The sequence below is a fragment of the Zonotrichia leucophrys genome, chromosome 3 (assembly GCF_028769735.1).
Source record: "Zonotrichia leucophrys gambelii isolate GWCS_2022_RI chromosome 3, RI_Zleu_2.0, whole genome shotgun sequence".
NCBI lineage: Eukaryota > Metazoa > Chordata > Aves > Passeriformes > Passerellidae > Zonotrichia > Zonotrichia leucophrys.
This window is the reverse complement of record NC_088172.1, coordinates 21,214,661-21,228,863: the sequence shown is the minus strand read 5'-3', so window position 1 is coordinate 21,228,863 and position 14,203 is coordinate 21,214,661. Positions and strand designations below refer to the sequence as shown.

Genomic DNA, 14,203 nt, shown 5'->3' with positions numbered 1-14,203 from the left:
AGCTCCATACTTTGTAATGAAATCTTGACACCAGTTTCTACACCTTGCCTTCCATAATCAGTCAACAGGGTATCTTTGTCAAATGGGAAGGAAAGAATGAAATGTCTCCTCTCTTTCAGAATTTCATCAGTATTTCACAGTGCACCATATAAAGGAATACCAAAACTAAAAGGCTCATTCTCACATTTTTAGAGGATTATGGCAAATGATAAAGTCACATTTTCAAAAAGTACTAAGAAGGTAATTTCAGTGTACATCAGGTGCATGCATTTGACACAGTGGCCTAAACTCCCTCCTCTGCCTCAGCCCCTCCTTCTCGGCCACCTCTCTCTTGGAAGTGGGCATACTCACAGGTATCTTGTTTTGTTAAACATTTCTGCTTTTGCACATATCCTACTCCTCACAGAGTCTGAGAAGACACAGGTAAGCATATAGATTTTTTTTCCTTTACAGAAAGATTATTAAATGACCTTGTCTTTGAATGCTGTGTTTTGGCAGACTTCCATAGTTGGCAGATGTGGGAAGTGAAGAATCTAAATTGGATCCATGTAAGCAGCTGATATTTACAGAACAAATTTTGTGTACTATGTGCTAGTTTAAGCTGTGTGACAAGTGATTTAGATGTGTTTTAATAGGAAAGCATCCTCTTAATTTTACAGATCTTGTCAAAACACAGTAGGTACTACTTCAATTATTTCTCCAAGAATTAATGTATGCATGTCTTTTTCTTCCCTTCCCTTCCCTTCCCTTCCCTTCCCTTCCCTTCCCTTCCCTTCCCTTCCCTTCCCTTCCCTTCCCTTCCCTTCCCTTCCCTTCCCTTCCCTTCCCTTCCCTTCCCTTCCCTTCCCTTCCCTTCCCTTCCCTTCCCTTCCCTTCCCACTCAAAAGAATTGTGTGTAAATTGAAACAATTCCTTTATATCCTTCCTCAAGGACAGAAAAGTCCCTCCTACCCCTGAAAATAGAAGCTTTTTGCCATTTCCCATGACCTCTAATGAACCAGAAGTTCATTTTGGTTTCAGGATCTTCTGGTTCACTGGTTTGTTTGATTTTTCAGGAATGTCTCGCTTAACCTATGAATCTTTCAATTAATTTTCTAATAGCAATAAAACTCCAAGACAGAGTATTAGAAAGCTCCTGAATAGTTTGACTTAAAGAAAACTCTAAAGTAAGAAAAGTATGATTAAGAGCATAGTCTTGGTTTGTTAGATGAGATTTAGAAAATCTGCTTTAGTAACAGATTTCCTGGAAATATGGAAGGTGGGTCCTGTTTAAAAGGTTAGTGATGACAATATGGTAACATCGGAAATCCGATTTTGATCATCTCCTTCAGGTGGACATTAGCCTCAGAATCAGGGACTTCAATAGACTTCAACAAGGAGTTGTTCCACCTCATTTCTGGACACCACTATTCACCAAGCTTCTGAGATTCACACAGCTTTGTGGATATGCAGAGGTGCGTGACTGCCTTGAAACTTTATTCTTGGATCTGTACTCTAGGGGGACTGCTCACTAAAAGCTGAGGTTTGTCCTCAGGAAAAAGTAGTCAGCTGTGAAATGTAAATGAAACTATAATAGAACTGTGTAATTATAGAGGTAGAGGAAAAAAAGAGTTATTGCTGGAAGGAAAAAGGTGGTAAGAATATCCATCCTGAGATAGTTTTGTCTTCACAGTTATGAGATAAGTAAAAAGGAAGATATTTTTAAAGGTATATACAACATTTGCAATTATGGAAAGCAAATGGCATAACGGGAAAAAATTATATGTGTAGAAGTAGTGTCAGCAATCCATCACAACCATAATAACTAACAAAATACATGTTTTTGAATGATTTTCTGGCAAACACTAGAATAATAATTAAAGCAATAATAACAACAAAATCACAAATAATAACACTAGATAAAATATAAGCAAATGAAGGGAACGAAAGCTGTTTTCTGGTTGCATGTCTCAACTAGACTAAAGATAATCAGGAAGAACTTGTCTGTACTCCAGTAGCTTGTTTTTCACCAACACACATAATATAAACCCAGTAATTTTAAATGATAAGCAAATTATCAAGAAGTAGATCTGTAAAATTAAACCATCACACATTGTCACGCACCAATTATAGTAGCATACCAGATGATAAGGTTAACATCCTCACAGGTCACAAGTTATTTCAGACCAGTTAAAACACAAATATTTACATCAATATTCTCAAATCAAAAGATATGGGCTAGTGACATTTCTTTTCAAGATCTTATGCATGCTTATCTTCCAGGTAGCCATGTGTCAGTATTGCTAAAAAGATAGTTTTCTCTTGACATTATCTATGAGTAATGTGCTCATGACTCAATTTTGTGAATTGCGCAAAATAGAAAAGTAGCAGAGTTCCCCTTAATGTCACATTCCTCTCAGTTATGGAGAATTTTGAGGAGAGGGATAAAAAAAATTACTGTGAATATCCATTGAGACAACATCTCTCAAATAACAGCTATATACAGTTAGACAGACTCTTTTTCATTCAAATTACGGTCTATGTCCTTTATACTGTGGGAAACTGCAGAAAAGCCTAACTGTAGCGTATGCACTGCACTGAGTCACCAGTTCAGTAAAAATCGTGTGATAGTTCTCCCAAATGCAGTTACCATGTCTGGAAAGATGGGAAGCAGATGAAAGAGTAGAATGTGTCATCTGCAGTTATCAGCTACTAGGACAATTGTCAGGGAAACTACCATTGTTATTTGAGTGTTTTGAGGAAGCTCTGAGAGGAAATAAGATTTTTTTTATGGATGACCCCACTACCTTCCTATAAACAATTCAAGAATGAGAAACTCCCCATGAGGAGATTGGCAGTTCCAGTGTTCCCACACTTGGTATATAGAGGTGGGGGAACAGGATGTTCTTGAAAAGCAATATCATGTCAATGTAAACTGAAAATTCACTACAGAGGAAGGGGATTTGCTTCTATAGGAAAAGCACCCCTTTAAAGAAAAAAAAAAAAAAAAAGAAAAACTTTAATCTTCTGAGATGGGGAAAATTTGACACCACCTGGGGTAATTATATGTGCTCTTTAAACAGTGTAAAGGGAGTCAGCCTTAAGGGCCTGGATCTTCTGCACACTTTTCAACCATAAAGGTTTTTTTCCCAAAAAGTAGCAAGTATGTGGCTGTAGGCACAAACTGCTTTCTAGTCAAGGGACAGATCCATCTGGAGGACACATTTAGAAATGAGGTGATGACTCAAAGGGAAACCCTAGCTAGTCTCTTCAAAACTCTTGTGGTCAGGTGGAATAGTATGCAAAACAACTTGAAGGGCATAGTTGAGCTACACAAAATCATTCTAATTGAGAAGATAAAAGAGCAAATGATTGACACAAGGAAATAAGATTTACAAGTCCACCTGTTTATGAATATGAATCTGATTTTGCAGGTGGACTTGGTGGTGTCTTTTGTTGTGAGAAGGAGGGTTCTTATGGCAGAAGAGGGTATGCTGCTTTATTCTGAGAGCCAACCAATTTCCAGGAAATCAGATAAAGAAATCCAGGGGAAGATCATCTACCTGCATAGCATGGAGAGAAGGATACTGAAAGTTATGATAATGTCGTTCATAAAGGACTCAAATTAGCAATGGCAGCCTCATGATGTTAGGCTAACAACACCTCCCAAGCTCTGCTTTTCCTTTGCCTGGAAAATAACTCTTTAAAGAAGATGAAAGGGTAGAAAGGCACAAATAGTTCTCTGATCAGGAAAAGTGCACAACATGCTTGTTGTTAGATAACTCCAGAGGAAGGATTTTAAATTATTTACGTGGATGGAGACGGGCAAGACTTTTGGAAACCCTGTTGGTTTATTGGTTTTTTCAACAGCAGATGAAACTGAATACAACTTTTGTGATACAAATCAGCATGTGCTCATGTGAATGTTTAGTTTATAAATTAAGTACAATTAAATTTGAAAGGCTTTCATCCTGAATCTGATTAAAAGTATGATGAAAGACTGTATTACCATATGTCATAGAAGGACTTGAAAATTCTTGTTGATGCATATATATTCTGTATGAGAGTTTGGTCACTGTAGAAATGACAATTAGGAAGTAATAATCAAGAGACTACTGAACCCAGTAATGTACTGAATTGAGACTAGATTTAATTCCAAATACAGCAGATTTCATGAACACTCATTGCTTTTCACTCTTCTGAGAATGAAGCCTTTGTGTGAGCTCCTTTTAAGAGTAAGAGGATATCTTCACCCCTAATGTCTTAGGTGCCATGGCAACAAGAAAAGGGACTTCTGTAAACCCTCTTAGTGTTAAGAAAAAAATAATTTCTTAAAGCAGCTATGAAGGACACTGAGTATGCCTTTCCCCTGTTTCACTCAGCTGCCTAGCAAAGTTTCTTTCCTTGCAATTTCTTAGTTGCATTGTTGTGGTGGTTTGACCAGGAAGAAGTGGGAATTCTGGGAGGCTGTGGTCAAACCAATGGATGTTCTGAGTTTGAGACTGGCACCTGGTGTAGCCAGTGGGGTTTGGACACACCTCCGAGAATACACAGGGGTTAAAAAGCAGAGCTCTGGCCCTGGGAGGCTCTCTTGGGACATCGAGGAGAAGAGGTCAGATCTCCCTCCCCTGTCCAGCCGCTGCTGCTGGGCGGGGGAGGGGCAGCCATGCGGTAGGCCCGGGGCCTGGACAGAGATGGGGGTGAGAAGGCCCTCAAGGATGGAAGGGTGGAGGAGCAGCCCCAAGAGACATCGGGCAGACATTTCCCCCCCCCAGGAGGGAGAGTCGGCGAGACAGAATGTGATAGCAGCCGGCCCAGGAGGAGAAAGGGGGGAGAAGGGTGCAGCCCGGCCGGCCGCAGCAGCAGCGCGTGTGGGAGTATCGTCGTTCTGAGACAGGCAGAGACTGAAATTTTTAACCCCTTTCTTTCATGACTGGGGCCTTGCAAGAATGCTGATCCTCCTCGGAGCTGACTAAGAAGGGAGATAAGAGATAAGATGAAACAAGGACCTGGCCCGAAGGACGTAGAGAAGACTGGCTGAGTGAAGAGAGAGATGCTTGGAGTGGCCTTTTGGCTGGACTTTTCTTGTGGCCATGGACTCAGTTTGTTCCTGTGACACAGAGACTGCACTTAGGGGGAGGCAGTGCCTCAGAACCAGGAGGGTTCATCGTGGGGACCCCTCGGCCCCAGGGGGTTGGAAAAATATGGGGGGGACAGATGTCCCAAAGCAGAGACTGTGCCTTTTTGGAGTGAGACAAGGCATCCTTAAAAGACAACCCTAAAAGCAGCTCTGGTCCATGCATGGTGGTGAGAGCACTGGGCATGGAAGGAAGATGTCACAAGCGGCAAAAGGACTTTCCGGGTGGTGCCGAGTGACATTGGAAGCACAGAGGTTTCAGCGTGTTTCCAGGGGAAGCCTATGGAACAAGAAGGACTCCTCTCCTCTTCATGAACTGAAGTTTGAGTATACTAAAGTGTGGTGCCAGGCTGGGCAGTTGGTGATTTGGGAGAGTGTATCGGATTGAGAAATTCAAGTAGTGGGGAGGAGGAAAGTGGTTTTTTTTTGTAAGGTTTTCAATTTTTTTTTCTTTTCCTTATAGTTTTTCCCTATTTTCCTGTAGTTTAGGTAATAAAGTGTTCTTTATGTTTAAGCTGGAGCCTGTTTTGCTTATTCCTGGTCACATCTCACAGCAGACACCAGGGTGAGGCATTTTCATGGGGGGCACTGGCTCTGTGCCAGGCTCAAACCATGACAATTGTATATATCTTTGCCTTGCTACACTACAAGAGATCAAATTAAGACATAAGTTGAGTTAAAAGAGTTATTTATATAATCTTATTTTGGAGAAGTGCCACTTGTCTTTGCATATTTTATAAAAGGTTTTACTAATCAGTTAGAAGGTGGGATCTCATACATGGATCGAATGATGTAAGTGTCTCAAGGCCAGTTGACAAATTTGCTAAAAACTAAAGAACAAAAAGGTAATGTTGGGCTCTCTGTAAATAAATTCTTTGTCAATGAATGGCAGACATATCACGTATACATAAGATAGATGTGTATCACTAAATTATGCTTGGGAGAACCTACAGGCAGAACATACATATCTGTGTCTGGCACAGTAAATGGTTGCATTAGTCCTATAAATTCGCAGCTAATTCAATGGCTGATACTTCATTAAGCTAATTATTGATACTTTGATAATCATTGTAACTTTTCAATGTGTCATTTGCTTTATGAGGATAGCCAAGTGAGCATTTTCAAGATATCGGGTATAAATCTCTTATTACTATAGATACTGTAGGAAAGGCTTTTTAAAAGTTAACAAAATTTACAAAAACATGCATCATGTAGAATGTCTCTTTTCTTCAGCACAAGATAACAATATTTCTGCCAATGACTAAAACGTTATGATATCTAAAATAAACTAAGCATGTTTGAGTGGAACACAGAGAAACCCCTTAGAAATAAAGAAACCCCAAACAACCCCCAAACCAAGCACCATATCCCTGGGCTGAAAATAGACTAGGATTTAAATCTAGAATTTCCAAATAAATTGCAAACTCCATATTATTTTGGTTTCTGTCTCATCTGCAACATCATTTTATCATGGAATAAATAACTCCATTTTAAAACAAAATTTGAGATACTTTTTTTTTCCTATGTATCTTACATGCACAATGTAGGTGACTTTTTCAGATATAAAGATCCATCTTTTATAATAAACAAAAGAAAGAAGCTATAGCTGAATTTCTCCCTTCATTAAATAAAATCTTATTTAAAAACAAGAACTTTCTTAGGGAAATCCATTTAGAGCTGTCTGGAAGTATTTGACTTTTCAGAACCATTATGTCAATAGCAGCTGATGAGATTCACTTGACATGGTGGAGAAAAACCATCTCAGAAATACAGCAACTGCACAAATTTCATAATATACAGTCCCAGAGCTTTTCCAAGAAAAGAACTGTTCACTCAATTTGAATTCAGTTACTGATGTTTAAGAACCGCACACTAATTTTAATAAACAACCTTTAAAAACATTGCGATGCAGTTTATAAACTGTAAAAATCCCAAAAGCTTAGAATTACAAGAATAACAACACAGTAGGAAAAAAAAGACCCTTAAAACCAGCAGCAGGGCTCTAAAGCAGGGTATTTTCACCTAAAAGTTCTAAACATCATTTATCTACCCCAAAAGACAAAGTATGAAATTTATAACTTAACTGTGCCAAACATAAAGTTTAATAATTACTTTTACATTTTATCCCACATGACATTTTGATCTTATTTGCTGGCATAATTCTAATTATCCCTCTGTATTTTTTGTTCTCTATATAAAAGAGACATGCATTACTTCTATCTTGACTTTCCAGTTTTTACAGCTTGGGGATCAACTGTTTCAACCCAAGCACTTTGTTCCCTGCCCAGTATTCTGACACATGCCATGTGCTATTAAGGATTTGATGAATGAAATGAAAGCATGTGACCACCTACCCACACACCTTGGCAGAGGTGCACTCCACACACGCCGACCCCCTCCCAGGCACGTGAGCTTGTTAGCACCTTCCAGGCGATACCCAGGGAAACAGGAAAAGATCAAGGAATCTCCAACACCAAAATGAAAACCGATTCGCCTACTGAAGGCAGGAACACCAGGATCATCACATGGCTCCAGATCATATTCTGCAGACAATAAAACATAATATGTTATTATCTGGACAAGTTGTCCACATGGAAAAAAAGCAAACTTAGTAAATTGCTTGCATTGTGTGAGCATGGAACAGCTGGAAAACATGTATTTTAGAGCTGTGTTCTCTACTAAAACCCAATACACTTTCTATAAGTCTATTATGCCTATATATACAGTAATTATGTATTTAATGTGTTCTATCCATACTACATCTATTTTTTTAATTTCAAGAGCTGTAATCAGCTTGTACTGTAAGTGGTTTACTATAATTTTGTTTAATTACTTCCTTTGTGTATAATTCTAGTTTCTTTTAATCTGAACTTCCAAACAGCTTTACAAGTGAGCCTTACAGTTGAAAGAAATCATTATGTGATGAAGAAAATCTAATTAAAAAACAAACAAAAGGTTAGATGAATGAAAGGCATATGAATACATTTTCCAAAAGTGTGCTTTTATAACTGCACATCAAGAATAATTCAGCAGGAGGAGTCAGAATAGACTAATGGGGAAAAAATCAGGGCTGTTACATAGGAAGCAAATCAAACTCAGAAAATATATGAGCCACCCATTTCCCCATCTCCAAAGAATATGCTGTGGAAGTATCACTTTTTTTTATCCTGTTTTTCCATATTTTTTTCCTTAGATATCTATTACCAACTACTTTAAAAAAAGATGTTGAAAGAGAACAACTTAGCATCTAATTGAAAAGGTTTGATTTTATATTCTTCAGAATATGATCCAAAAGACCTAAGAGATCCCTTCTGGCAACAGATAAGAAAAAATGTTTTCTAGAACTTGGAGGTCAGTGGAAAGTAGGGTGAAATCTTATTTAGAATAAGAGACTCCATTTAGTCAGGGAAGAAACTAAACCAAAGTTTGTGAGTGAATCTTTAAACAGCTGGTAAATCAAATAAAAGGAATAAATAAATTCTTCCCTTTAGTAACTGTCTTGTAGGAAAGTTCTGGATATTTGAGGCAATCTATAAACTACATCAGTTTCTGCTGGCAAATGTTGTAAGTTTAGAAAACACATGATTTACTACCTCTGCTCAGTAATGTGGGAGCTAAGCTAGACATGGAAATACCCTGTAGTGTACCTTTAGAAACAGGGCAGTTTTCATGACAAATTTCAATGTTTGATGACATTCAAAACAGGTGTTCTCACAAAACACTTCTTACTAAGAAGAAATATATTCTGGTTGTGTGAAAGTACCAAAACAGAATCAGCTATTTGTTTCATAAAGGTAATGTACCTCCTAATATTTCTCAAAATGTGTATTTAATATAAATGATGGCATATGCTGTCTCTGTATGTGGTAGCAGTAGTAGATAGGACATAAACCTCCAGTCATGTTCCAAAAGTTCCGTGATCCATATCTTTTGTTACTGCACAGTTTTTCTCCTTGCATCCATAATATTTTGTGCATTTTTCTACAACTTGGCTAGTGCTCTATTCTTTTTATTTAGATTTAAAAAATCAGTGAAATAATTAATATTTATATTTACATTTCAAACTAGTAAAACTGCTGACCTCTGCTTTGGTGAGTTCAAAGTCTCTGGAATGAATTTATTTTAGCATTTAATAGGAGTAAATCCAACACTATTGCTCTAATCAGTGAGGTAGATTTTCCTTTTTTAAATAAGCAAGCTAAATGAGATACATTACTCATAAATATCATGGCCATCTGTAAACATTGCCAATTCTCAACAAAACTTATTGGCTTTCAGTTCCTGAAAAATGATGTAGGAGAGTTGGATGAGAGTTGCTTATGTACTCTTTCCATAAAATATACATGTGCATGTGCATTTCAACCAGCACTTGATTCATTCATATGTGTCATGGGACAAGGGGAAGCTTCAGAAAAACCCTGCCTTAGCATCAGAACTTGGCAGCATCTTAAATTTAAGAACTCACTCTGGTCCACAAGTTTGAATGATGGCAAATCAGGTCTATTTATAAGAATAATTATTTATTAAACAGACAGAGATAATACACCAAAGATCCTAATTAGAATTACTATGCAATGTGAAACTACAGAACTACTAGTGGATTACAGCCTAGCATAAAACAGAGCACTATTTCAAAGTAGCTATAATTAAAGCTAGCAACAGTATTGTAATTTACCCCAAAATTGACAACAATGAACACAGATTTCTTCACTTAACCCCTGGGGAATAACTGTAAAATTAGCATCCCTACTCATGGGAGGAACTCCACACATTTTCAGGATCACGTATCGAGGACTTCTGCTTTGTCAAAGTTTGGTGTGGCTTTTCTAGTTTGCCAGTGAGGTGTCTGTCAGTAAGAAATCCAGCTTACCTTCCAGATCTCACTTCAAAAGTGAGGCAGCTGGGAGATGCCAGAGCACTGGCCGTTTTGGCTATGGTGCCAAAATAACTCACTACAAGACAGCTCATCCTGTTTATCTGACCAGCTAATAAACAATAGATGAGCTCTTGTTGGGAGGTGAGATGCCCTGCTACATCTGTAATTCTACTTCCTAGTAATGGAGATAGGCAAAGAAAATTACTGAGAAACATATATTAGATGTCATCTAGTTTTAGAAGACTGTAAATAAGAAGCAGTAACAAATGTTTCCCTTATCTTAAAGAGATAACTTGTAGAAAACATCAATAGCTAATAAGTGTTTTATCTATATATACACATTTTCCATTTCAAAATCAGTCTTCAATTTAGAGTCCTTTGTGAACTGAGTCAGCATACCACTGCTTTTTAAAGTTTCTATACTTCAGAAAAAGTTAGTTCATTTTTTCTGAACCAGTACCTTCTATCTTTGTAATTTTTTCCCCTTAATTTTCTCCCAAATTTCTTTTTGAACAATTTTAATGCTTGTGTGAGAACAGGGCAAACGTATAACAGTCAAATCACCAACATTCTTCTTGATTCCTTTTCCCACCTTTTTAAACCTTAAACAGTTTTTTTTTATGACAGACTATACAATTCAGATAACAAGGTTTTTTTTGTTTTTTGGTTTTTTTTTGGTTTTTTTGTTTTTTGTTTTTTGTTGTTGTTGGTTTTTTACTTTATAGTGTTTCATAATATTTCTGTTATCTGCAAGTGAAATATCATCTGGAACAGTTTCAGGATATTTAGCAGAATGGAATTCATTACCTGAAAATGTTATGTTGAAACCTTCATAAGAAATTGAAAAATCAGATATAAACCGAAGCTGTGCAGTAAAATTTCCAAAGAGGCCGGCTTTAATTGTAGGGGGTAAGACTGAGCCAGTTAATCTGGCTACTGGTTCTGTGAAGCTCCCATCTTCTGTGATGAGCAAATAGTCATGAGAGCTCTCAAGGTGAAAAGTATGAAAAACCAGCTGTACACCTTTAAAAGAATTAAAAAGGGAGGAAAGAAAAGCATTTAATAACAAGTTTTTCTGTTCCTTCATATGTAGGTGACACAGAAAGCAATTTTTATGTTACATAGAAACATTTCGAGAAAAAGTCAGAATCAAAACCGGAAATTCTGAAAATAAAGTTTGCAGAAAGCACATGAGCTCAGCTGAATAATATGTGCAATGAGGATGCTTGTTTAGCTCACCTTAAACCAAGAGTTCCTATAAGAGAATTGATGGCATTCAGTGCTACTTTTTTACAGCACTCTGAAAATTCAAATTTGCATTATTTAGGTGCTATTCATGTTTGTGTGATTCTCTTTTACTTATAATATCTTGATTTCATTATTACCTAAGAGATGTACATTATTACTTGGCTGAAATTTTCTATTTGTGTTTTATTTTCGCATTTCCTCCAACACAATTCTGGCTTTTAATTCTAAGCTTCAGGGAAGTTTCCAAATACAAGTACAAAGCATACAGAAGTTTTATGTGCAGTCATACATAGATACAGATTCCTATTTTCTGGAACTGATCATTTACCTGACATAATGACTGTTTTTTGTTTTTTTTTTTTCATTTGCCAACTTCCAATTCAATAATGAATTAAATTTTGATTTACAGTTCAGTATTCAAATATAATAAATTTTCAAAAACAATACATATGATAAATTTAAAAATTTACTGCGGGGAAAAACATTCTTCTTAGCACATTTACTCATATATTTTTCATTTAAAATGTTTTATGAGTTCTAAACAAAAAAAAAAAAAAAAACACAAATAACTCTTTAAGAAGATTTTAAAAAGTAGAAACTTTCCCTATACTTCTCAGTAAATTTTTTACTCAGATATTACTCTACTGTATATGTAACATAAAGATATGTATGTTTTTGCTCTAATGGTTTAAGTCTGAAATCTTAGGTTAACAATACACAGATCCAATCTGTTCCTTTATGCTCAATAATAGGAAAGAGCCATCAATAAGATCCTGACATCTTTGACTGAAAGAAATTTAGAACTATTTAACCAGTAGCTATTTTTTCCCATTTTTTATCTATTTCATTCTTTCCCATTTTTCTGAGACTAAAACACACTGTCTCTGGCAACTTTAAAATTAATTCTTCCTTAGAAAAATAAACACAAACTGGAAATCATCTTACTTACCCTTGCCATGGGACACTTCTATAGTCCAAGTGCAGTTTAAAGAGTTTGGGTAAAAATCAGGGAAACCTGGAGAAAGAACAGTTCCACTCTTCCCATGAATATATCCACCACATAAAGCTTAAGAAGAGAAAAAAAAAAAAAAAAAGACAATCATACAAAAACCCTTTCTTGTAAAAGAGTTTGAAAGAGTGAAAAAGAGAGAGGGAGAAAGAGAGAGTTCATTTTTTACCTACACTTAAAATTAAAAATAGAGTAAAGGATTAAAATAAGAAGTCAATTAATCCAAAGCTGCAACATTCATTTTGACAACAATTTGTTTTCTTCTAAATTAGTCCTTGAAAAGGAGTTTATTTTTTGCTGACAGTCTCTCTTGTTAGTTAGCAGAACACACACAAAAAAATTATTGCAAGTATCAATTCCTATTGCAGTAGTATATAAGAAATAAGAAAATATTTTTGTGAAATAATACAAAAAATATCTTGCTGCTATATTTCTTTCACTAAATATTTTGAAAGGCATACATTCAACTGCATTTTTAGCAAACAAAAATACTTCAGTAAAAAGCACATTTTTTCAAGTAAGTAAAAGTTTGATGATTACTGCAACACTCAGGGGAAAAAAGAATTGTAACTTCCTCTTTTTCAAAAATTTAGATTGTCCCATCATAAGTAATTTATTTGGAACTGAATATTTTGGAAGACATGAGAACTATGCTAGAAAACATTTTATGCATACTAGAATTTGCTAAACTAGGCTGTTCAAATTTGCATAGCAAATTAATTATTGTTTAAGATTTGCATTCTGAATTGCTCACAGATCTTATAAATACAGCATGACTGTGCTTTTCACTCATCTCTTGCTGTCCAGTTTTTATGCTGTTGTTTTTTAAAATTTTAATATACTAAATATTTAAACAATAATGCAATAAAACATTAAGATGCTTTTAGTCTTCTTCCTCACATAGAGTGATACACTTTGCCTTTAACTGGATGGAAAATATAAATGAAAAAATATTCAATAAACTTGCAGTACCTTTATGTAGATGTGTGTATATATATACATATACTTGGTTTATAGCTTAAGTTCCTTTTTTTTCATTTCTTATTAGACTAAGGTTTTTGTTAAAGTTTTTAATGTTTTTTAAATTTATGTAACTTTTATATATTTATAAGTAAGTAAAAGGAAAGGAAATGCTTCCAGCCTGGTTTTACCTGAATATAGTTATTTCTGCATACTAAATTCATATTTAAGTATGAATTAAAACACATTTGACTAAACCCACAGTAAATATATGGTTGACAACAATGCTTAATAATAAAGAACAGTGTTACGGATATCAGGTTTACAGTGCCATAAATGAAAAATAATACATTAATTCAAAAATCCTTATCTTAGTCTGTAAACACCACAGAAGGAAGAAAAATATTTGACTGTGCAACATTACTTAAAGGATATACAAGATATTTAAAAAATCATTTCCTTATTTTAAACAAAATTTAAAATATGGAATTGATGTGCTTTAATTTACCTGTCACTCAAAAATTATTTTCATGTTCCACCTTGTCATTAGCATATTTTGAGATTGACACATTACTTAGGGGGAACTTTAACCACCTTGTATTTGTATGCAGGTTTTTTTCTTCTTTGTTGGCATGAAACAAAGCAACATGATTTTCCCTTAGGCATTATTCTGCTAAATTAATTTCTGAAGTAAAAATTTTGAGAACATCAGTCCTCAAGAGATGAGTGCAAAATGCTCATTTCCACCTCAGTTAAATCTGTTACAATCAAAAAATCTGGGTTACAACTTGTTGAGGCTCAGAAGGCAGATAGACTAACAGAATGATTACTTCATAGAGTGTGAGGTCTGTGCCGTGTTAGACTAGTTAATATAATGGAGTTTAATCTGTGAGGAGAAGAATATACTGAATGTATGTTGAGCCCTTCCTTATGTGTTGCTTGCTTAGCGAACATACTCCAGAAAGGCTTGATATTTTCTTGACATACACTCACA

The 14,203-nt window shown here is 35.7% G+C and overlaps 1 protein-coding gene across 2 annotated transcripts in view; it reads right to left on the bottom strand.

The window, feature by feature from the left end:
• The window catches only part of CSMD1 (CUB and Sushi multiple domains 1), a 1,074,724-nt gene that overhangs the window by 226,469 nt on the left and 834,052 nt on the right, over positions 1-14,203 (bottom strand). For both annotated transcript variants that reach the window (XM_064707609.1, XM_064707608.1), the window contains exons 19-21: positions 12,190-12,306; positions 10,800-11,015; positions 7,471-7,659 (exon numbers count right to left, since the gene is read on the bottom strand). In XM_064707609.1, coding sequence (XP_064563679.1) covers positions 7,471-7,659; positions 10,800-11,015; positions 12,190-12,306 — 522 coding nt within the window. The remainder of the gene's footprint in view (positions 1-7,470; positions 7,660-10,799; positions 11,016-12,189; positions 12,307-14,203) is intronic.